Source organism: Xenopus tropicalis, chromosome 10 (genome assembly GCF_000004195.4).
Source record: "Xenopus tropicalis strain Nigerian chromosome 10, UCB_Xtro_10.0, whole genome shotgun sequence".
Classification (NCBI taxonomy): Eukaryota; Metazoa; Chordata; class Amphibia; order Anura; family Pipidae; genus Xenopus; species Xenopus tropicalis.
In genome coordinates, this window is record NC_030686.2 from 8233961 (window position 1) to 8259159 (window position 25199).

Sequence of the window (25199 nt, forward strand, 5' to 3'; positions counted from 1 at the left end):
AATCACCTAATCCATTATCCGTTTCAATTACAAACTTCGTCAAATTATCCATTAGATGCATTATTACCAAATCTTTGATGTTCGTATATATATATTATATTTAATTACTCTGCCTTTTTGTCTTCCAGCTGTTTTTATGTAAAATTAGAAGCACAAAGTGCCCGTGTAGACAGGATGACTATTCGATACTTCATTGATATTCTCTTTCTTCTACTCCACCCAGCAAATCATATCACGCAATAAACAATTAAGCACGAATGCAAATTGATGCTAATGATTAAATATAATTGATCTGGACGGAGGCGTCTCTATACTTTGGAATGTAGACTGGTTCACAAAAATTTAGACACGACACACCCTGTGGGTACCATATATAAAGGGTAGGAATTGTTGGGCTGTTGCACTCACCACAGCAGCTTTTTTTTCTGTCACTAGAAGGGTGTCTCTTTGTCTCCGCAATATGTCTTACAGTGCTTCTTTCAAACAGTCGACTAAGTCAGGGAATCAAGGATATGGAGGCAGTCAAGCTGGAGGTGCCTATTTCTCCACTTCAACAGCTGGAGTTGGCTTTGGTGGTGCAGCTGGTTATGGAGGAGGTTTTGCTTTTGATGGTTCTGCTCTAGGCGGTGGCTATGGCGGTGGCTATGGTGGTGGCTTTGGTGGTGGCTATGGTGGTGGATTTGGTGGTGGTGCCGCTGGTGGCTTTGGTGGTGGTGCCAGTGGTGGCTTCGGTGGTGGTGCTGGTGGAACGATAGGCATCGGTAATGAGAAGGAGGCAATGCAGGATCTCAACGGTCGTTTGGCATCTTATCTGGACAAAGTCCATGAACTGGAGGCAAAAAATGCTGAGCTTGAACGTAAGATTAAGGAATGGTTGGACAAACATGGGCCAGCACCTGCTGAAGCACCAAAGGACTACAGCAAATATTACAAGGAGATCGAGGACCTTAAAGTTAAGGTACTATTATGTCTCTTTGTTGTTCTTCTTCTTCAAACAGAGCTTTCCTTCTATGTATGACCGTATGCCTTATGATATAGTGCAGATATGAAATATATGAAACCTCTGAGATATTTGCCGTATTACCACTGAGAATGCAGAGAGGGAAAGCAAAGTTCTCGTTTCTTGACTTGGTGGCAATGTATTGAATGTTGATGTTCTCAAGAACATTTGCCAGTAGCCACTACTCAACAATTAGACTTGAACAGTCTACAATAGCTAGAAAAGTAAAGACCTGATTGGTTGCTATAGTGAGCTGCACTGGTGCAATCAAGTCTATGATCTGTATAACCTGAATTATTATATTCTGAGGCATACTGTTATGTTGCAATATATTTTCTAAAGGGGTATAAGCCTTAGTATTTAATGAATAATGAACTTATTCCCCATTTCCATTTGGCAGATCATCACAGCATCCAAGGACAATGCAGTCATTCTATTACAATGTGACAATGCCCGGCTGGCTGCCGATGACTTCAAGCAGAAGTGAGTTCACATAGATACAAACAGACAAACATAGATTCTACATACAAGTTTAAACCTTTATAGAACCCCCCATTGGCTGCTCACTTCAACATTAAATAGGTTACCCACCAACCTATAGCGCTACAGGACCTAGGAGATGATTATAATGCATGCAGGACAGCAACATCTGTAGGTGCCTCCAGGAGGACTATGCTTGTCATTTGCTTTGAACCTTAACATTCCTGTGGGATCTTGTTATGGAACACACACCACACCACAAGTGAACGCCTTCAAAGAATGTTCTTACCTCAGACACCCACTTAATTATACATTAATATTTTATATGCAACTTTATATGCCTCTTGAAGACCAACCCTTGGCTGGGTTGACAAGGAACATGATCAGGTACAAGGAGCAGGTACCAGCACTGGTATAAAGTAGAACCATAATATTTTACATGTAAAAGAACAAAGAGTCAGCTAGAATTCATTATGGTGGAGGGTACAGACTACATGATCAGGAACCTTGTCTTCATAGTTACATAGGGTTGAAAAAAGACCAGAGTCCATCAAGTTCAACCCTTCCAAGTAAACCCAGCACACACAACCTATACTGACCTATCTATACACTCACATACATAAACTATATATCCAACCACTAATACTAACTGTAGATATTAGTATCACAATAGCCTTGGATATTCTGCTTGTTCAACAACTCATCTAGATGTATATTATTAAAATTGTTAAATTACTCTTGACAGGTATGAGAGTGAGCACGTCCTTTCCCAGGCAGTGGAGGCCGATATAAATGGTCTCCATAAAGTCATGGATGATCTTAATATGTCCAAGACTGATCTACAATCTCAGCTTGATGGGCTCACCGAGGAACTGACTTATCTCAAGAAGAACCATGATGAGGTAAGATTTAAGCAACTTGAGCAATCCCACCAATGGTGCTAAAACCTCTCTAAGAGACTAAGACTAAGAGACCCATTTTGGTATTTCATTTTTCAGGAGGTTAAAGCCATCAAAGCACCTGTAGCTGGTACAGTCAGTGTGGAAATGCATGCTGCCCCAGGTAGCGACCTGACCAAATTGCTGAACGACATGAGAGCTCAATATGAAGATCTGGCTCAGAGGAACCGCAAAGAAGCAGAGGACAATTTCAACAAGCTTGTGAGAAAATAATTGTGAAATATCTTGTGCACATACAATATAGAACGATATATATATATTTATATCACTCTCTTATTACTTTTAGAGCGCTGACTTGAAAAAACAAATAGACCAAGGACAGACTGTAGTTGTTGAAAGCAGCACTGAAGTTACAAACCTCAAGAGAGCACTCCAAAGTCTGGAAATTGAGCTTCAGTCACTACTTGCCCAGGTACCGTATGAAATAAATCAGTGCATAGGATTGTTCTGCCCCCAATAAGGGGTAATTATATCTTAGTTGGGATCAAGTACAGATACTGTTTTATTATTACAGAGAAAAGGGAATCATTTAACCATGAAATAAACCCAATAGGGCTGTTCTGCCCCAAGAAGGGGTAATTATATCTTAGTTGGGATCAAGTACAGGTACTGTTTTATTATTACAGAGAAAAGGGAATCATTTAACCATTAAATAAACCCAATAGGGCTGTTCTGCCCCCAATAAGGGGTAATTATATCTTAGTTGGGATCAAGTACAGGTACTGTTTTATTATTACAGGGAAAAGGGAATCATTTAACCATGAAATAAACCCAATAGGGCTGTTCTGCCCCCAATAAGGGGTAATTATATCTTAGTTGGGATCAAGTACAGGTACTGTTTTATTATTGCAGAGAAAACAGGAATTCATTTTTAAAATTAGAATTATTTGCTTATAATGGAGTCTATGGGAGATGGCCTTAATAAACCTGGATAATAGGTTTTTGGATAACGGATCCCATACCTGTATAAGCACCTAAAAAGCTGTTGGTCTTGGTACATTCAAAGAGACTAGTTCTGCAGAAATGTTTACTTTTCAGTATATATGGCAGCTAAAATCTCAATTTCTTTTTTTTTTCCACTGGTAGAAAAAATCCCTGGAGATGCAATTAGCAGAGACCGAGGGAAGATTCTGCACAAAACTGTCACATATACAGGAGAACATCGCCAGCATAGAGCAGCATTTGGAGCAGCTCAGAGCCGAGTCCGAGTGCCAGAAGGATGAGTACGATCAGCTCTTGGACCTGAAGACCAAGTTGGAGGCTGAGATCAAAACATACCAGTCCCTGTTGGATAAACTAGGGTAAGGATGGTCCTAATCACATCTGAGTTGTTTATGGATTGATGTATGCTATTCTTATTAATTGTCTTTATATTACAGGGCCATAAAAGTCAGCCAAGGAGAGGGTCAAACACGTGGAGGTCAAACACGTGGACAAGACCAAATGCAGAGTCAGACACGAGGCAGCGGTAAGATACTTCTAGGATACATGTTGATGTTATATACAGAGATCACCATTTCCCCCAATATAAATTATAGCATACACATGCTTATTCATTTATTTATAGCATATTAATTCATTTTTACTGAATTTTTACTTTTTTGTTCAATCTGTGTCTTGATTTTGTGTCAGTGGTAGGATTGTGATGGTTCCCCATCCAGATGCGTCTAGTTGAGCTTCTATGGAGAACCCTTCTATTTTACAGCAGTTTGGAACTTGATAATAATAATAGTTTATATCCAGTATGTAACGGCAGAATCCTGTGTGTATTGAGGCCCTGTTTATTGGTCTTATATTGGTCTTCATGTTCTGTAGAACTGATTGCGTCTCAAACAAACCCTCTAAAACTACTGACAACACACGTTTCTTCTCTAATAGGTCAACAGAAACATTAAATGTGGAAAAACAAACCTGAACAAGCGTCTGGCCGGAGAGCTGTGTCTCCCACCATGGTGGAAGTGGAAGAAGAAAACAAGAAAGAAGTTAAAAAGAGCATGAAAATTCCGTTTCGGCCCCCCAAAATTCCACTTACCATTATAATATTTTCTTCTTTCTTTTCTTTTTGTGGGACTGCTTATGATTGGGGAGTGAACCCATCGATGAACCTGGGGAATCCATTGATCGATGAAGGACACTTTCTGTTTCTTGCTGTTTCCTGTCTTTTTTTGCATTATTTGTGCATTAAACTCTTTTCTGATGCAAGTTATATCCTTGTTGCGTTGCCTGTTGTGCTTCTCCTGTTTGGACAGCAATGTAGGAAGCATCTCAGATCAAATTTGTGATCAAGTAATGTCCTGTGAGACTCGGACAGCTTGTACAGCATAGCTTTGGTCTATTAGTGTGAGCGTCATGGCCGATCCACGTTAAAATCCAAAGGTGCACTAAACCTATGGCATAAAGGTGAAGCTGGAGTAGCTGAGAATTAATTTTCCATATAAACTAAACTCTAGGGCAGGAATCCCCGACCTTTTAGACCTGTGAGCCACATTCAAGTGTTGGGTAGCAACTCAAGCATGAAAATGGTTCCTGTTGGTGCCAATAAGAGCAATAATTGGCTATTTAATAGCCCCTATGTGGACTGGCTGCCTACAGAAGGCTCTGTTTGACATTATACTTGGTTTTTATGCAACCAAAACTTGGCTCCTTACAAGAAATTAAAAAATGAGCACCAGCTTTGAGGCCACTGGGAGCAACATCCAAGGGGTTGGTGAGCAACATGTTGCCCCTGAGCCACTGGTTGGGGATCACTGCTCTAGAGATCCCCAATCTTTTTAACCCGTCAGCCACACTCATATGTAAAAAGAGTTGAGGAGCAACACAAGCATGGAAATGGTTCCTAATGGTGCCAATAAGAGCAATAATTGGCTATTTAATAGCCCCTATGGGGACTGGAAGCCTACAGAAGGCCCTGTTTGACATTATACTTGTCTTCGCCCATGTTTATCTTCCATGAAAAAGGGTCAACTGTGAAAATGGTTACACACAAGTGGTACATTGGGCTCCCTGTAGGTTGGTAATCATTTTGCAAATCACTCAGAAGACCTATGTGTCAAATACTGACTCAACTCAACCTAGAAGCCAGGGATATCAGTTTCTAGTAACTTTATTCAGCCATCAGCACAACATGTTGACATTTAGTAACATAAGTTCATGATTTTATATTCCAAGAGCTGGCAGGATTTACCTAGAGTTTCCCATAGATAGTCCAGATGCCCTAGGCAACCCAGTCAGCCTCTTTTCCCCAAAAGCCCCCCGTGAACATACATGAACAAGCCCGTTCTTGACCACAGGGGCAAGGAACGTGCTGGGAAAGGTAAAAGTGGTGTGAAGGGGGACAGGGACCGGACTAGGGGTAGACAACAGAAGAGGTCAATACCCAGAGCCCCTCAACTGTTCCACCCTGGGCACGTGCCTCTTCTGCCTATAGTCTTCTTCTAACCTTATGGAAAAAGCAAGTCAATATCTGGACTGCCCTGGTATCATTGGCAGATTCTGGCCACAGTGAGGCCCCGTACTTACCCCCTGCCCTATGGTGTGAGCTGCAGAGCGCAATCAGAGCCCAGACAGAGGTGCTTTGACCAATAGCATTAAGTGGTGCCCTTTTGCGCCCCTTAGTGATCTTGCACTTTGGTTTGGGCTCTTTGTAAATTGCCCCATTTATTTACTTTGATAATCATAAACATATGTTAGGCCAGTGGGCGAAATATTGATTTATTTTCTTGACTATCTTGAGCGTGTAAGAGATAAGATGCTTTTGACTTTTACTTATTCCAAAAATACACAAGAACATTGAAAACCCTCCATGGAGGTCAATAATCTCTGGTAATTATAGCCTTATGGAAAAAGCAAGTCAATATCAATTTCATCCAGATGAAACTGATTGCAGAAGAATTGGATTCCTGCACTTTTCAAAACCCAGGAGGTCAGTATAACGAACGCCATGTTCCAAGCGACATTAGAGGAAGAATTACTCCTCAATTAGATCTCAGTATAAATATTTTTGATTTTTTTTTTAATAAAGAGGAAATAGGTTTGACTGAACAAAGAGAATTTTGGATCAGGTTATTAAAGTCCACCTTTCATTTTAATTGCCTCACATTTAACCAAAAAATCTACTTACAGACCCAAAGAACAACAAGGATCCATATTATGTCAATCTGTTCCAGGGGTTCCGAGTTCAATTCTCCACTCCCACTCAGCCAAGGGAGGGCATTACCCACAGAAGAGCTTCTTAGATTAGGAAGAAATTTGTTCCTATTAAAGACTGAGCCGGACCTTGAAATTAAATTTAAAGAAAGGGGATACTCTGGCAAACAGATTGAATCAGCCTATCGGAAAGGACTGCTTAACTAATGATGAAGAGACAGAAGAAGGATGAACCTTTCCCAATATCTAAAAGAAGAATATTATTGAATCATCATAGAATCGTCTAAAACTTAAATATTATATCATTTCAATGATGCAACCAAGACTTCTAGAGCAAACTGGTGAGTATAACCAGGATAAAGGGAAAAATCTCAATGGGCCCTATCCCTGTTGGGTCCTGCCACCTAACCCAGCAGCAGAGTAGAAAGGCAGTGGCTGGGGGTGGAGCAGGGAGTGGTGGTGGCTGGGTAGTGGGCACATTGGTGGCTGGGTGGTGGCCTCTTTCGAGGCTGGGTGGTGGGCTGTTTGGTGGGTGGGTGCTGAGCTCTTTGGTGGCTAGGTGGTGAGCTCTTTGGAGGCTGAGCTCTTTGGTGGGTGGGTGGTGAGCTCTTTGGTGACTGGGTGGTGGGCTCTTTGGAGGCTGGGTGGCGGGCTCTTTGGTGGCTGGGTGGCGGGCTCTTTGGTGGGTGGGTGGCGGACTCTTTGGTGGGTGGGTGGCGGGCTCTTTGGTGGCTGGGTGGTGGGCTCTTTGGTGGATTGGTGGTGAGCTCTTTGGTGGCTGGGTGGTGGGCTCTTTGGTGGGTGGGTCGTGGTTTCTTTGGTGAGTGGGTGGTGGGCTCTTTGGAGGTTGGGTGGTGGGCTCTTTGTTGGGTGGGTGGATGGTGGGCTCTTTGGTGGGTGGGTGGTGGGCCTTGGATACCCTAGTCCGTGCAATAAGATAATTGGAAGAAACATATTATAAAAGAATACAAAAACAGAAGGGGTTGTCTAAACAGCAATTTTGGGGTTTGAAGAAAAACAATCATGGGATCAGCAGGGATAATTTAGATCGACAAATGGTAAAAATTGACACATTTGGATCTTTAAACTGAGTATTTCTTCATATGAAATGCATGGAAATACTGTATCTTATATATCACGTACCTGTAATAATTGAGGCTTTTGAGATCTTGCCTCATATAACTTTATTCTGCCCAGTACTCCAGTCTGGTTCGTAGCTATACGAGCACAACCCGTTTAGCCAGGAACCGTAAGAAACTGACCATCTGCTTGGGTATTATGGGATATATATTTCCAAAGCCAAATAAGGTCTGTGGTTTCAGAATTTTCTGGAGATGTTCAAGTTAAGACATGAGACAGTAATGGGCATCTGTATAGGGGGTGTATGGGTTACAAATGGATTCAGAGTGACCAATTCTGTACTCTTTTGACTTAAGCATCCCCTAGAAATGGCAGCTGGAAGAGCTCAACATAACTATTAATCTTCTATTAGAGCGAATGTTCCTTATGGGTTTTTTGTTAAATAAAATGCCGATATTTGTGATTATGGGTTATGTGCTTGCAATACTGTTGGTCTAGGCCAGTGTTTTTCAACCTTTTTTGGGCCAAGGCACACTTGTTTCATTAAAAAAATCACGAGGCACACCACCATTAGAAAATGTTAAAAAATTTAACTCTGTGCCCAGCAGCAGTGCCCCCCTAGTACATTGGTGCCCAGCAGCAGTGCCCCCCTAGTACATTGGTGCCCAGCAGCAGTGCCCCCCTAGTACATTGGTGCCAAGAGCAGTGCCCCCCTAGTACACTGGTGCCCAGCAGCAGTGCCCCCCTAGTACATTGGTGCCCAGCAGCAGTGCCCCCCTAGTACATTGGTGCCAAGAGCAGTGCCCCCCTAGTACATTGGTGCCCAGCAGCAGTGCCCCCCTAGTACATTGGTGCCAAGAGCAGTGCCCCCCTAGTACATTGGTGCCAAGAGCAGTGCCCCCCTAGTACATTGGTGCCCAGCAGCAGTGCCCCCCTAGTACATTGGTGCCCAGCAGCAGTGCCCCCCTAGTACATTGGTGCCCTGCCTACGGCACACCAGGCAACATCTCGCGGCACACTAGTGTGCCGCGGAACAGTGGTTGAAAAACGCTGGTCTAGGCCACACCTGGATCTTATGTCTCCTTTTCTATCTATAGGCTGTTTCTTTATTTCCTACCTTAATAGATCCAACTTCTCCTGCTTAAAGGTTGTCCTTTTATAAATACCTTGGGGTAGCTCTGGGGGCCCACCAATGAGATCTCTGCCCTGGGCCCACTGGTACCTTAAAGTGGTCCTGGTGGGAAGTCTAATGTAGATGTGTGTCTACTCTGAGGAGTTTCTAAAGGTTGTCAGATCAAATGTGCCTACTTGATAACAGTGAAACGTGCGTCAGACAGTGTAGCCATCTCCATAAATCCTTTTTAGCTCTATGTTATTATGATGTATTGGTATGAGGTATCAGGGTCAGACATGAAATAAACCCAATAGGGCTGTTCTGCCCCCAATAAGGGGTAATTATATCTTAGTTGGGATCAAGTACAGGTACTGTTTTATTATTACAGAGAAAAGGGAATCATTTAACCATGAAATAAACCCAATAGGGCTGTTCTGCCCCCAATAAGGGGTAATTATATCTTAGTTGGGATCAAGTACAGGTACTGTTTTATTATTACAGAGAAAAGGGAATCATTTAACCATGAAATAAACCCAATAGGGCTGTTCTGCCCCAATAAGGGGTAATTATATCTTAGTTGGGATCAAGTACAGGTACTGTTTTATTATTACAGAGAAAAGGGAATCATTTAACCATGAAATAAACCCAATAGGGCTGTTCTGCCCCCAATAAGGGGTAATTATATCTTAGTTGGGATCAAGTACAGGTACTGTTTTATTATTACAGAGAAAGGGAATCATTTAACCATGAAATAAACCCAATAGGGCTGTTCTGCCCCAATAAGGGGTAATTATATCTTAGTTGGGATCAAGTACAGGTACTGTTTTATTATTACAGAGAAAAGGGAATCATGTAACCATGAAATAAACCCAATAGGGCTGTTCTGCCCCAATAAGGGGTAATTATATCTTAGTTGGGATCAAGTACAGGTACTGTTTTATTATTACAGAGAAAAGGGAATCATTTAACCATGAAATAAACCCAATAGGGCTGTTCTGCCCCCAATAAGGGGTAATTATATCTTAGTTGGGATCAAGTACAGGTACTGTTTTATTATTACAGAGAAAAGGGAATCATTTAACCATGAAATAAACCCAATAGGGCTGTTCTGCCCCCAATAAGGGGTAATTATATCTTAGTTGGGATCAAGTACAGGTACTGTTTTATTATTACAGAGAAAAGGGAATCATTTAACCATGAAATAAACCCAATAGGGCTGTTCTGCCCCAATAAGGGGTAATTATATCTTAGTTGGGATCAAGTACAGGTACTGTTTTATTATTACAGAGAAAAAGGAAATCACTTTAGAAGCATTTATTACTGGGAAGGAACAGGTGATTTCTAACATACTTTATGAACTGTTACCATACAAAATTAATTATAAATAGACTAAAGAAATGAAGTGAAGCAATAATATTATTTGGCTGCTAACAGAAACCATTGTTTTCCATCGAATATTTCACTGTAGAATATTTCAGCTTTGAATACTGAACCTGAATGGATTCATGCCTTTAACATTGGGTGCTATCCCATAGTTCTAACACAAGATGGCAATACAATGTGGGATATAAACAGGCAAGGTCGCCAATACCTCTTTACTAACCTCCGTACTGGTGTGCTAAGGGGTAGGGGGATTTAACAATCAGTCTACTTTCATTCATATAAAAATAATAATTCTCTCACTCGTAGTAATGAGCGAAGGCATGGATTCGCTGCAAAATGGCACATTTCACCAATGACAAATTTTTTTGTTGAAGCTGCTGCAAAAAATTCACAGTGAGTGAGGAAAAAGTTGCAACAGTGTCAAAAAAGTTGTGGTTGTATCAAAAAAAGTCCCAGTCGCATTGAATAAGTCATGTCAAAAAAGTCGCACACGTCAAAAAAGTACATCATACTTATCCCTTAAGTCTTCTAAGAGAAATTCTAAGAGATCAGTTTTAGTGATGATTTTTTGTTGCCAGGAATGGATTCGCAGTGAATTTGCGCATTTCGCCACTGGCGAATTTGTTTTGCGAAACTTCCGTGAAAATTCACAGTGGAAAAATCCGGGCGCACGGAGGGTGCGGTCACATACAAAAAGGGTGTGGTTGCATCAAATTGGGTGCAGTAGTGTGGGAAAGGGGCGTGGTCATGTAAGAAAAAAAGCATGGGTGACAAAAAACCCAGGGGTGACCAAAAAAGACGCGGTTGACAAAAAAAGATGTGGGAGGCAAAAACAAATCAGGTGACAAATGTGTTTTGCAAATTTTTCGCGGTTTTGTGAATCTTCTTGCCGTTCCGCAAATTTTATGGTGAAACGGGACAGATTCGCTCATCACTAGTCAGTTCAACTTTCTACACTTAAACCACTAGAACCACTAGTGCTACAGTTGAATCTATCATGGAAAGTGTTGGTCAAGCCCCAACACATAGCACCCAAGCACAGAACATAGTTACATAGTAGTTAGTTACATAGGGTTGAAAAAAGACCAAAGTCCATCAAGTTCAACCCATCCAAGTAAACCCAGCACACACACCCTATACTAACCAATCTATACACTCACATACATAAACTATATATACAACTACTAATACTAACTGTAGATATTAGTATCACAATAGCCTTGGATACTATGGTGGGATCATGCTTGTGGGGAAACAAAATTACTACAGGTATGAGAGTGAGTGGGTTCTCCATAGAAATGATCATGGATGATCTTCCCCTGGCCAAGTCTGAGCTATAACCCCAGCTTGAGAGTATAACTGAGTAACTGGCTTATCTCAAGAAGAACCATGATGATGTAGGGTTTGGCTATAAGTAATTTGATTGATTGCAATTTAGGTACTTACACCTAATTAGGTGTGCCTTTGTAAATAATTAGACTTACATAATATATTTTGGCATCTCATCTTTCAGGAGATTAAAGCCATCAAAGCACCGGAAACTGGTACAGTTAGTATGGGAATGAACTCTGCACCGGGTGCTGGCCTGACCAAAGGGCTGAAGGACATGAGAGCTCAAAAAAAACTACCTATGAGGATCCACCAAGACGTAAAAGACCATTTTAACAAAACTGTGAGAACAAATCAAATAAATATATATAAATTGAAAAACTAACACAATTTTAGCCACATTGGGCTGGGGTTTCAGTGTCCCCTATTCATCCATCACAACCTAAACCGCCCCAATTACAACATGGACTCCCATTTCCACCAAGGAATCCAGGACTTCTGGGAAGCATTCAATACACATACAAAATCCAGCTCTGCATAGAGGCAACAAGGAGAGGGTTGAGCACTAAAGTGCTGTTGAATTCATTCATTGTGCCTCACCCCCAAACTAGGAGTGTGTTTGCTCCACAGGGCTTCAGTATTGAGCCTGACACAACTAAAAAAAGAACATAACTTTGAGAAAACAGCTGGAAGGTTGGAACAACTGTTCCAACCTTCCAGCTGTTTTCTCAAAGTTATGTTCTTTTTGTTACATGTATGGGATCTCTTATCCGGACACCTGTTATCCAGAAAGCTCCGAATTACAGAAAGCCTGTCTCCCATAGACTCCATTTTAATCAAATAATTCAGAATTTTAAAAATTCTATTTAATGGTTAAATGATTCCCTTTTCTCTGTAATAATAAAACAGTACCTGTACTTGATCCCAACTAAGATATAATTACCCCTTATTGGGGCAGAACAGCCCTATTGGGTTTATTTCATGGTTAAATGATTCCCTTTTCTCTGTAATAATAAAACAGTACCTGTACTTGATCCCAACTAAGATATAATTACCCCTTATTGGGGCAGAACAGCCCTATTGGGTTTATTTCATGGTTAAATGATTCCCTTTTCTCTGTAATAATAAAACAGTACCTGTACTTGATCCCAACTAAGATATAATTACCCCTTATTGGGGCAGAACAGCCCTATTGGGTTTATTTCATGGTTAAATGATTCCCTTTTCTCTGTAATAATAAAACAGTACCTGTACTTGATCCCAACTAAGATATAATTACCCCTTATTGGGGACAGAACAGCCCTATTGGGTTTGATAAATGGTTTATTGATTTTTTAGTAGACTTAAGGTATGGATTCACTGATCACTAATTATACATGAACAAACCCGGCTTACTGCAAAATGGAAGAGAAGAGACACTTTGGGCCAGATTCAATTTAGTGAGAAAAAGTTATCTCATGTGAAAACTTGTGGACGAGATTCAATTCGAGGAAATTTTTTCTCCAAATTCAGTTGCAGTTTTCCCCATAGACTCGGTGCGACAGCCCTGAGCACCACAGAAAATAAAAGTGTTGGTCTGGAAAGTTGTGTCACCCACGAGGAAGAAGAGAAAACAGAAGAAGTTGGAAGTCCCCTCGGGGGAATTGGTGGACGTATTTTTCTTTCTCGTTTTGTGGGAGACTTTAGATCCGGGAACCGAACACATGGATCCACCTGTGAGTGTATGTACTGACTCAGCCTGTCGTGCTGTTTCTTGTTGTTTCCTTTCCTTTGCATAATTTGTGCAATAAACTCTTTCCTGATGCAAGTTATATCCAGCCTTGTGGTTTGGCCACCTGTTTTGACAGTAATGTTCAATGAGCATCCAATCAGATTTGTACCAAATATTGAGACTTGTACAGCTTGACCCAATTTTGCAGTACAGCTTGGCTGGTCTCTCTGTGTCTCATCGGTGATCCAAGTCCTTCCTACAATCCAGTGTGCACTATAGCTATGACTGCATGTAAAGCCTGCCATTTAAACTCTACCATGTAAACTTTTATTCTTGAACCAACAAATGTATTTGTAGCTGTAATATTGGTGTGTAGGCGCCATCTCAGTGCCTTGTGCCTGAGTCTGAGCTTTCAGCCAGCGCTACACATTAGAACTGCCTTCAGCTAACCTATTGTTTCTCCTACTCCCATGTAACTGGAGGAGTCCCAAGCCGGACTTGGATTTCTTACTATTGAGTGCTATTCTGATACCTACTGGGAGCTGCTATCTTGCTCCCTTCCCATTGTTCTGCTGATCGGCTGCTGGGGGTGAGGGGGGGGGATATCACTCCAACTTGCAGCGCAGCAGTAAAGTGTGCCTGAGTCTGAGCTTTCAGAAGGAGCCAGCGCTACACATTAGAACTGCTTTCAGCAAACCTATTGTTTCTCCTACTCCCATGTAACTGGAGGAGTCCCAAGCCGGACTTGGATTTCTTACTATTGAGTGCTATTCTGATACCTACTGGGAGCTGCTATCTTGCTCCCTTCCCATTGTTCTGCTGATCGGCTGCTGGGGGTGAGGGGGGGGGGGATATCACTCCAACTTGCAGCGCAGCAGTAAAGTGTGCCTGAGTCTGAGCTTTCAGCCAGCGCTACACATTAGAACTGCTTTCAGCTAACCTATTGTTTCTCCTACTCCCATGTAACTGGAGGAGTCCCAAGCCGGACTTGGATTTCTTACTATTGAGTGCTATTCTGATACCTACTGGGAGCTGCTATCTTGCTCCCTTCCCATTGTTCTGCTGATCGGCTGCTGGGGGTGAGGGGGGGGGGGATATCACTCCAACTTGCAGCGCAGAAACACCTGACTTCCGGCAATGTGGGAGAGGATAGACACCATATGGCTTGTTGGACATATAGGGCTCATCCTCTGGACCCTTGATACGTTGGAGTGGCTGCTTCCTATGATTCTAACACTAGGCGGCAGTGTAACGTGGTACATACAAATAGTGGCTAATGCCTGTTTAGCACTGGAACAAGGGCGGGATAATCGCACACATCCCAAATTATATGTCCTCTGCTTTGGTATCTGTTAACTATAAATAAAGATGCTAAGAACACTTGCTGCTTGGGAGGTGACTATTTTCTGCTAATGTCTCTCATCTTTACGAGCCATACATCTCAATAAAAACACATATCTGTTATTGGTGTGCTACTATCTATGTTCCAGCATTCCGGTGCCTTTGGGAGCAGCGCTGATCAAATTTTGATTGTGCACTCTGCATCATAAAACGTGGGTTAGTGCAGATACACATATAGAAATGGTTGCCCTTTTCTATTGGCCACCACTGGGATCACCCAGCTGCAATCAGTTGACCCCGGTGGTGGCCCCCCAGGGGTGAGTGAGCGTAGGACTGGCCAGACCGGGGGTGAGTGAGTGTAGGACAGGCCAGACCGGGGGTGAGTGAGTGTAGGACTGACCAGACCGAGGGTGAGTGAGTGTAGGACAGGCCAGACCGGGGGTGAGTGAGTGTAGGACAGGCCAGACCGGGGGTGAGTGAGTGTAGGACAGGCCAGACCGGGGGTGAGTGAGTGTAGGACTGGCCAGACTGGGGGTGAGTGAGTGTAGGACAGGCCAGACCGGGGGTGAGTGAGTGTAGGACAGGCCAGACCGGGGGTGAGTGAGTGTAGGACAGGCCAGACCGGGGGTGAGTGAGTGTAGGACTGGCCAGACCTGGGGTGAGTGAGTGTAGGACAGGCCAGACTGGGGGTGAGTGAGTGTAGGACTGGCCAGACCGGCGGTGAGTGAGTGTAGGACAGGCCAGACCGGGGGTGAGTGAGTGTAGGACAGGCCAGACCGGGGGTGAGTGAGTGTAGGACAGGCCAGACCGGGGTGAGTGAGTGTAGGACAGGCCAGACCGGGGGTGAGTGTAGGACAGGCCAGACCGGGGTTGAGTGAATGTAGGACAGACCGGGGGTGAGTGAGTGTAGGACTGACCAGACCGGGGGTGAGTGAGTGTAGGGCTGGCCAGACCGGGGGTGAGTGAGTGTAGGACTGGCCAGACTGGGGGTGAGTGAGTGTAGGACTGGCCAGACTGGGGGTGAGTGAGTGTAGGACAGGCCAGACTGGGGGTGAGTGAGTGTAGGACTGGCCAGACTGGGGGTGAGTGAGTGTAGGACTGGCCAGACTGGGGGTGAGTGAGTGTAGGACAGGCCAGACTGGGGGTGAGTGAGTGTAGGACTGGCCAGACCGGGGGTGAGTGAGTGTAGGACTGGCCAGACTGGGGGTGAGTGAGTGTAGGACAGGCCAGACTGGGGGTGAGTGAGTGTAGGACTGGCCAGACTGGGGGTGAGTCAGTGTAGGACAGGCCAGACCGGGGGTGAGTGAGTGTAGGACAGGCCAGACCGGGGGTGAGTGTAGGACAGGCCAGACCGGGGTTGAGTGAGTGTAGGACAGACCGGGGGTGAGTGAGTGTAGGACTGACCAGACCGGGGGTGAGTGAGTGTAGGGCTGGCCAGACCGGGGGTGAGTGAGTGTAGGACAGGCCAGACCGGGGGTGAGTGAGTGTAGGACAGGCCAGACCGGGGGTGAGTGAGTGTAGGACTGGCCCAGACTGGGGGTGAGTGAGTGTAGGACAGGCCAGACCGGGGGTGAGTGAGTGTAGGACAGGCCAGACCGGGGGTGAGTGAGTGTAGGACAGGCCAGACCGGGGGTGAGTGAGTGTAGGACTGGCCAGACCTGGGGTGAGTGAGTGTAGGACAGGCCAGACTGGGGGTGAGTGAGTGTAGGACTGGCCAGACCGGGGTGAGTGAGTGTAGGACTGGCCAGACTGGGGGTGAGTCAGTGTAGGACAGGCCAGACCGGGGGTGAGTGAGTGTAGGACAGGCCAGACCGGGGGTGAGTGTAGGACAGGCCAGACCGGGGTTGAGTGAGTGTAGGACAGACCGGGGGTGAGTGAGTGTAGGACTGACCAGACCGGGGGTGAGTGAGTGTAGGGCTGGCCAGACCGGGGGTGAGTGAGTGTAGGACTGGCCAGACTGGGGGTGAGTGAGTGTAGGACTGGCCAGACTGGGGGTGAGTGAGTGTAGGACAGGCCAGACTGGGGGTGAGTGAGTGTAGGACTGGCCAGACTGGGGGTGAGTGAGTGTAGGACTGGCCAGACTGGGGGTGAGTGAGTGTAGGACAGGCCAGACTGGGGGTGAGTGAGTGTAGGACTGGCCAGACCGGGGGTGAGTGAGTGTAGGACTGGCCAGACTGGGGGTGAGTCAGTGTAGGACAGGCCAGACCGGGGGTGAGTGAGTGTAGGACAGGCCAGACCGGGGGTGAGTGTAGGACAGGCCAGACCGGGGTTGAGTGAGTGTAGGACAGACCGGGGGTGAGTGAGTGTAGGACTGACCAGACCGGGGGTGAGTGAGTGTAGGGCTGGCCAGACCGGGGGTGAGTGAGTGTAGGACAGGCCAGACTGGGGGTGAGTGAGTGTAGGACAGGCCAGACTGGGGGTGAGTGAGTGTAGGACAGGCCAGACTGGGGGTGAGTGAGTGTAGGACTGGCCAGACTGGGGGTGAGTGAGTGTAGGACTGGCCAGACCGAGGGTGAGTGAGTTTAGGGTGAGTGTTAGGTAGTTGCCCAGCTTGAATATATTGCAATATAAGGACAAACAGTCCCTTGTTTTGTTTAAAGGGGAGGGCATATCTTAATGTACTTAATGCACAGAATGGGTTAATGCCCTGTATATATTGCTAATGGGTGAGTGCAGAAGACCTTTTGTTTCTGTCTATATGAGAACAACTTTTGGCGCCAAAAAACATCATCATGACATCACCACCCACCAGTCTATACCTCACAGAGTGTCATACAGCCATCAATAAACTGAAAAAATTAAAAATAAATAAAAATAACACCCATGTAGCATTAAAACCTAAATCTGAAAGAAAGTAACTAGGCCATATTGCGGCAACCCAAACATGTTGTCACTGCTCCAGATTTTACGTCCAATAGGGACAGGCTTGCTGAAGTCCTAGGTCCGGAACAACCTCCGAAGCTTGTCGGTGGGGGGGAATTAGTAGTCCTAAATCCTCTGAGAAGGACATAAGCACTATCCCAATACAACATACCTTGGACCAGAATGTTCTAGGGGAGCAAGCCAGGAACTGGGGAATGATAGGGCTATGACAGGGCTAGGAGGGAGGGAACCGGAGGAAGGGGTTAGGAATTAGAAGGAAGTGAAGGGGTGTTCTATTTTACCTTGAACAGCTCCTGTTCAACCTCTTTAGAGCAAAGGGGTAGCGGAGTAGGAGGTGGAACTAGTATGGAGTAGCAGCACGAGGGGCTCCCCTGGGAGGGAGATGGTGAAAGAGGTATGAGGTGTAGAGTGTAACAGGGGTTAGGCCTGGGGCCGAAGTGATGGAAGGGGCCCAGTGGAAGAGCCGTGAGTTATGGAGGACCTTCTGTATCCTTCTAATATAGACCTTCTGTATCCTTCTAATATAGACCTTCTGTATCCTTCTAATATAGACCTTCTGTATCCTTCTGATATAGACCTTCTGTATTCTTCTAATATAGACCATCTGTGTCCTTCTAATATAGACCTTCTGTATCCTTCTAATATAGACCATCTGTATCCTTATAATGTAGACCTTCTCTATCCTTCTGATATAGACCTCTCTATCCTTCTAATATAGACCTTCTGTATCCCTTTAATATAGACCTTCTGTATCCTGATATAGATCTTCAGTATCCTTCTAATATAGACCTTCTGTATCCTTCTGATATAGACCTTCTGTATCCTTCTGATATAGACCTTCTGTATCCTTCTGATATAGACCTTCTGTATCCTTCTGATATAGACCTTCTGTATCCTGATATAGACCTTCTGTATCCTTCTAATATAGACCATCTGTGCCCTTCTAATATAGACCTTCTGTATCCTAATATAGACCTTCTGTATCCTTCTAATATAGACCTTCTGTATCCTTCTAATATAGACCTTCTATGTCCTTCTAATATAGACCTTCTGTGTCCTTCTAATATAGACCTTCTGTATCCTTCTAATATAGACCTTCTGTATCCTTCTGATATAGACCTTCTCTATCCTTCTGATATAGACCTTCTGTATCCTTCTGATATAGACCTTCTGTATCCTTCTGATATAGACCTTCTGTATCCTTCTGATATAGACCTTCTGTATCCTTCTAATATAGACCTTCTGTATCCTTCTGATATAGACCTTCTGTATCCTTCTGATATAGACCTTCTCTATCCTTCTGATATAGACCTTCTGTATCCTTCTGATATAGACCTTCTCTATCCTTCTGATATAGAGCTTCTCTATCCTTATGATATAGACCTTCTGTATCCTTCTGATATAGACCTTCTCTATCCTTCTGATACAGACCTTCTGTATCCTTCTGATATAGACCTTCTGTATCCTTCTGATATAGACCTTCTCTATCCTTCTGATATAGAGCTTCTCTATCCTTATGATATAGACCTTCTGTATCCTTCTGATATAGACCTTCTCTATCCTTCTGATACAGACCTTCTGTATCCTTCTGATATAGACCTTCTGTATCCTTCTGATATAGACCTTCTGTATCCTTCTGATATAGACCTTCTGTATCCTTCTAATATAGACCATCTGTATCCTTCTGATATAGACCTTCTGTATCCTTCTCAAATAGACCCTCTGTATCCTTCTGATATAGACCTTCTGTATCCTTCTGATATAGACCTTCTGTATCCTTCTGATATAGACCTTCTGTATCCTTCTGATATAGACCTTCTGTATCCTTCTGATATAGACCTTCTCTATCCTTCTGATATAGACCTTTTCTATCCTTCTAAACCTGAGTGCCAGCACACCTTGCTGCTCTATATACAGTATATGCTCTTCTTTCCCAAAAATCCCAGGTGATTTTGTATTCCTTAAGGGGATAAGTTCCCCGCTGGCTCCAAAGAATAAGATAATTGATATAGCTTAAACTTAGATAATGCTAAATCCTTGAGAGCAGGTTTTCATATCTGGGTGTAACTATTTAGAAATATCCAATGGCTGTGCCAAAGATAATCACCCAATTCATTAAAAGTTTCCTTATCAAACTTCATTAAATAATCATTAGATCAACTCAAAAATCCTAGAATAATTCTGTATATCTGTCCTACAGTATGTACTTACTTTTCTTTTTTCCTTTCTGTTGTTTTGATAAAAAACATAGAGAACAGGAATTGCCTGTCCCGACAGGATGACAATTCGATACTTTATTGATTTTCTCTTTTTGCTACAGAGGCACAATTGTACTCCACCCATCAATAAAATAGTATAACAAACAGCTTTATGGGGATAATGCAAAGTGATGCAAGTTAATAATTATAATTGATCTGAACAAAGGTGTTACAATAATTTGGCATGTAGACTGCCGCTCCAAAAAAATCAGATATGACACACCCTTTGGGTATCATATATAAGGACTAAGAATTGTTCAGTTGTTGCACTCACCATATCAGCTTTCTTCCGTCACTAGAAGGGTGTCTTTTTTTTCTGCAATATGTCTTACAGATCATTCAAACAGTCCACTAAGTCAGTCCAGCATAGCTCAGGAGGATATGGAGGCAGTCAAGTTGGAGGCGGCTATTCTTGTGGTGTAGGGGCTGGAGCTGGCTATGGTGGTGACTTTGGTTATGTTGGTGGTGCTGGAGGTTATGCCGGTGGATTTGGTGCCGATGGTTTCGGTGTAGGCGGTGGCTATGGTGGTGCCTTTGGTGGTGCCTATGGTGGTGCCTATGGTGGTGGTGCCTTCGGCGGCAGTGGAGGTGGACAGGTGGGCGTCTTTTCGATTAATGAGAAGCAAACCATGCAGAATCTTAATGATCGCTTGGCTTCATACCTGGACAAGGTCCATGAACTGGAGGGAAAAAATGCCGAGCTGGAACGGAAAATTAAAGATTGGTATGAAAAACATGGGCCAGCACCTCCTGAGGCACCAAGGGACTACAGCAAATATTTTAAAGAGATTGAGGCCCTAAAAGCACAGGTATAGTAAAACATTTTCTGGTAGATAATACTTTCCTTTCAAGGTTCGGTGAAGGCTGAATGTTCCGATACATTGCATGTTCTCCTATTTCCACCGACATTCCATGTGTTTACTGTATTATTACGGATTGACCTTATGTATATTATAATTACATCTTGCATTATACGGTTCTGCGTTGTGCTGTTGTTATCTATCAACTTATAACCCCCTATTTTAATGTTTTTAAATTTCCCATTTGCAGATCATTGCGGCATCAAAACAAAACGCAGTGATTTTGTTGCAGTGCGACAATGCTCGCCTTGCTGCCGATGACTTCAAACAGAAGTGAGTACACACAAATACTACCATGCATTTTATATGGATTGTTATAGTAACCCCTTGCCTTAGTTGTCCATATTGTCCCCTGTATATCTGGGGAACATGGGCAGGACTAAGAGATCTTAAAATCAGGTTCCAACAAAGAAAATAATGTAGCATCCATTGGTGTAACTATGGGTGGGCAGTGTAACCATTCTGGGGTCCGCCCATTGTGAGTCCAACCAGGTGGTCCATAGTGCTACACTGGAAGGTCCATAAGTTTCTCATTGTACCTTTAGCAGAACCATAATATTTCATAGGTGAGAGATCAAAGAGAAGTTGAGTTTCTTCTAAGGGTATAATGTTGAAGAATGTCTTCTTCATTATTATATTGCCTAGAACAGACTGTTTCCTATGTACCTTGATCCTTACCATGTCTAGAGAGCAAGCAACAAACCCCTACAACACTTACACAAGTTCTTCAGTACTGTCCTAGGTCGGTATACCTGGTCAACCTTAGGAGCACTTGGTATCAACATTTCTGAAGTTACGCATATCAACAACAGTAGAAGAACAAGATAAAATAGTCCTATTATAGGTCATTTTCACACAAAACCATATGGATGTATTTCAAAGTTTCACATCTGCTTGAGTAAGCATCATGACTGTGGAGGAAATAATCTCTTGAAATTCAAAAATTGATATTCTTCTTGGCAGATTTGAGAATGAGCAGGCCATTCGCTATTCAGTGGAGGCCGATATCAATGGTCTGCGTAGGGTCATGGATGATCTTACCCTGTCCAGGGCTGAGCTGGAGGGTCAGCTCGAGAGTCTCACTGAGGAACTGGCCTATCTCAAGAAGAATCACGATGACGTAAGACTTAGCTCTCAGTAATGTCATCTATTGCAAATACAGCACTTGTGCCTTGCCTTCTGATCTTTTTTTCTGGTATTTCCTCCTGCAGGAAGTTAGATCCATCAAAGTAACCGAAGCTGGCAAAGTTAGTGTTGAGATGAATGCTGCCCCCAGTAACGACCTGACCAAAAGGCTGAACGACATGAGAGCTCAGTATGAAGACCTGGCTAGGAATAACCGCCAAGAAGCCGAAAACAATTTCAATAGAATTGTGAGAACATGTGATAACATATCTTTTAACATATTGATTTATTCTCCTTGGATAGCTTCCCCCCCACACACACACAAATACATCCTTCTCTCATATCCCTTGCTCCTTTTTATTTCTTCTAGAGTGCGGACCTGAAAAACCAAATGCATCACGTACAGATTACAATGGATGAAAGCAGGACTGAAGTTACCAACCTTAAAAAAACACTCCAATCCCTGCAAATTGAGCTTCAGTCACAGCTTGCCCAGGTACAGTATGAAAGACAAGTGGTATATAAGCCACGGTAGCAAAGTTGCGTGTCTCCAGTTCTGCAGAAGCCTTCTCAAGGTACATCAGGGTTCAAGAAAATTTAAAAAATGCACTCCTTTTGCTTAATACTAAACAATTGACCACTAATTATGGTCATACTTGAATGCTAATAGAAAAGGTGGAGAGATAACCCAAGTTAGGGCTGCACAGTTGGCTGTAGTCACCTCCTCTTAGCTGGCCTTCATAGGGTGAGGCCTTCAGCTGAGAGTGGTACATGAAAAGTCTCAGCCTTAAACAGTTCCAAAAGCTACATTCTATGTGTTAGAGATGTTTTGGGTTTTTTTTTTATAGTTTTGGAAGAAGCTGTTTGTGTTTTATGTCCATCCAATGAACCCAATAAGCGAACTAACGTTTGATGTTCTCTAGAACTTATAAGCAATTCAGTCCTATATTGTTTACAATAATATCCTTTGAGCATAAGTAAAAAATAGAAATACCAATTACAGCCCTAAAGTTTAGAGAAATAGACCATAGGTAAAAGGAATTGGGTTCTAGAACATTCAAAGAGACAAGTCCTATGGAAATGCCATTTGCTTGTAGACAAAAGTACAAGCACCTAGAATTCAATCTAACGTTTCCTTTTCCTCTTGGCAGAAAAACTCCCTGGAAATACTATTAGCAGAGACCGAGGCAAGATTCTGCATGAAACTGTCACATCTACAGGAGACCATTGCCTGTGTAGAGCAGCGTTTGGAGCAGCTCAGAGCCGAGTCCGAGTGCCAGAGAACCGAATACCAACAGCTCTTGGAAATGAAGACCAAGCTGGAGGGTGAGATTGCAACATATCGATCCCTTCTGGATAAACTAGGGTAAGGATGTCCCAAACCATATACAAGTTGTCTACAGTTGCACATCATATACTGTTGCTAATGTCTTTTCTGAACCACAGGTCCATACAAGTCACTCAAGGACACGGCCAGGGGCAAGTAATAGGACAAGGACAAGTACAAGGACAAGGACAAGGACAGGGACAAAACAGAGGTGAGATACTACGTAGCCCTTCATGGTGGGGATGAGAGGTTTGGTGGATATGGGAGTGGTATTAAAGAATTGGTGGTCAATGAGGATATAGATTTTGGAAGAAATAAGGATGGAGCCCTGCAACAGATCTTGGAAAGAAGATTATAATCTGCTATCTATGCATTGATCATTGTCTCTCCTATCTTAACTTTTCTGCCTATTGCTCTTGGGACCTAATGAATTTTTGACTTATGCTGAAGCTTGGGAAAAGCCCTACTGACACCAATGTTCTTTCTCTATAAGGTTCTTGGAACTGAGAAGCAAATCTGTACAAGCCTTGGGCTGAAAAGTTACAACATCCGTGGTGGTTGTGGTGGAAGCAGAAGAGAAGAAAACCCCAAGATAAATGCAGTTTTAGCCCAAAAATAACATAATGTTTCCGAACACAGAACACGGCATGGTTAATATTTCTCTTTTTTGTGGGACTGCTTTAGACTGGGGACTAAGCGCAGCACTTGCTGTTTCTTGTTATTTTCTTTCTCTTTGCATACTTTTCTCAATAAACTCTTTTCTGAAGCAAGTTATATCCAGCCTTGGAGTTTCCGTATGTTCTGAGAGTTGTGTAATGCATTTAGCAGAAATCAAAGCTGCCATTTCTACACCAGCCTAAATCTGGTCTTTCTCTAATGTAGGGATCCCCGACCAGTGACTCAGGGGCAACATGTTGCTCCCCAACCCCTTGGATGCTGCTCCCAGTGGTCTCAGAGTAGGTGCCATTTTTACACCAGCCTACATCTGGTCTCTCTCTAGTGCAGTGATCCCCAACCAGTAGCTCAGGGGCAACATGTTGCTCACCAATACCTTGGATGTTGCTCCCAGTGGCCTCAAAGTAGGAGCCATTTTTACATTTCTGGCTTGGAGGCAAGTTTTGGAAGCCCAGAGAGACAGTTTTACTCCAAGCAGAACCTCCTGCAGGCCACATGGGGCTCCCAAATAGCCAATCAAGGCCCTTATTTTGCCCCCAAATAACTTTTTTCATGCTTTTGTGGCTCCCCAGGACTTTTCACATCTGAGTGTGGCCGATGAGTAGAAAAGGTTTGGGGATCCCTGCTCTGGTATAAACCCACTAGAACTCCCCACCTGTGTCTAAACCTGTGTCCAAATGATCTGTAGATCATTACCAAGTATCCAGTTAAGCTTGTACTTGTTGTATAGGGAGTAGATGAGGCTTCCATGGCTATGGTTATATTAGATTCAATAAGGGTAATGAAGACTCTAGTATAATGGTCAATACTAACTATACTGTTGGGTAGCAATGCTCCTTAGAGTCTTTAGCAGGTCTGAACTGAACTGGGATACAGTATCAACATTGTGGGGCTAATGTACCAACAGCTTGAAATAAACATGGGTCATTAAACTGAACATATTTCCATCAAAGAGAGTGTAATCCCCCCCTTTGTCCCACTATTACTCTGACGTTGGAAGTGGAGGGGGTACCACATCCACAAAATCATTATAATATTTACATTATTAGTAGTAGGTGTAGGTATGGGACCCATTATCCAGAAAGCTCGGGACTTGGGGTTTTTCAGATAAGGGGTCTTTCTGTAATTTGGATCTCCTGACTTTAGTCTGTTAAAAAAATCATTTAAACATGAAATAAACCCAATAGGGCTGTTCTGCCCCCAATAAGGGGTAATTATATCTTAGTTGGGATCAAGTACAGGTACTGTTTTATTATTACAGAGAAAAGGGAATCATTTAACCATGAAATAAACCCAATAGGGCTGTTCTGCCCCCAATAAGGGGTAATTATATCTTAGTTGGGATCAAGTACAAGGTACTGTTTTATTATTACAGAGAAAAGGGAATCATTTAACCATTAAATAAACCCAATAGGGCTGTTCTGCCCCAATAAGGGGTAATTATATCTTAGTTGGGATCAAGTACAGGTACTGTTTTATTATTACAGAGAAAAGGGAATCATTTAAACATGAAATAAACCCAATAGGG

At 43.3% G+C, this 25199-nt stretch overlaps 2 protein-coding genes across 2 annotated transcripts; both read left to right on the top strand.

Moving 5' to 3' along the window:
• Positions 1-392: 392 nt before the first annotated feature.
• LOC116407951 (keratin-3, type I cytoskeletal 51 kDa-like) lies at positions 393-4645 on the top strand. Its single transcript, XM_031894335.1, has 8 exons — positions 393-958; positions 1401-1483; positions 2226-2382; positions 2479-2640; positions 2726-2851; positions 3526-3740; positions 3819-3907; positions 4318-4645. Exons 1-8 carry the CDS (start codon positions 461-463, stop codon positions 4332-4334), a joined length of 1347 nt encoding a protein of 448 aa, XP_031750195.1. The 5' UTR covers positions 393-460; the 3' UTR covers positions 4335-4645.
• Positions 4646-19953: 15308 nt separating this feature from the next.
• On the top strand, positions 19954-23770 carry krt50 (keratin 50). Its single transcript, XM_031894337.1, has 8 exons — positions 19954-20493; positions 20735-20817; positions 21508-21664; positions 21756-21917; positions 22040-22165; positions 22821-23035; positions 23116-23207; positions 23490-23770. The coding sequence occupies exons 1-8, from the start codon at positions 20008-20010 to the stop codon at positions 23501-23503; spliced, it is 1335 nt and encodes a 444-aa protein (XP_031750197.1). The 5' UTR covers positions 19954-20007; the 3' UTR covers positions 23504-23770.
• Positions 23771-25199: the final 1429 nt, after the last annotated feature.

What these genes read in the sequence shown, in the direction of transcription:
- LOC116407951 (XM_031894335.1), top strand. Translation starts at nt 461, where the DNA reads ATGTCTTACAGTGCTTCTTTCAAACAGTCGACTAAGTCAGGGAATCAA. An exon ending in AGGACAATTTCAACAAGCTT is followed by an intron (nt 2,641 to 2,725) that starts GTGAGAAAATAA and finishes TATTACTTTTAG; the next exon opens with AGCGCTGACTTGAAAAAACA. An exon ending in TTCAGTCACTACTTGCCCAG is followed by an intron (nt 2,852 to 3,525) that starts GTACCGTATGAA and finishes TTCCACTGGTAG; the next exon opens with AAAAAATCCCTGGAGATGCA.
- krt50 (XM_031894337.1), top strand. Translation starts at nt 20,008, where the DNA reads ATGTCTTACAGATCATTCAAACAGTCCACTAAGTCAGTCCAGCATAGC. An exon ending in TCAAGAAGAATCACGATGAC is followed by an intron (nt 21,665 to 21,755) that starts GTAAGACTTAGC and finishes TTCCTCCTGCAG; the next exon opens with GAAGTTAGATCCATCAAAGT. An exon ending in AAAACAATTTCAATAGAATT is followed by an intron (nt 21,918 to 22,039) that starts GTGAGAACATGT and finishes TATTTCTTCTAG; the next exon opens with AGTGCGGACCTGAAAAACCA.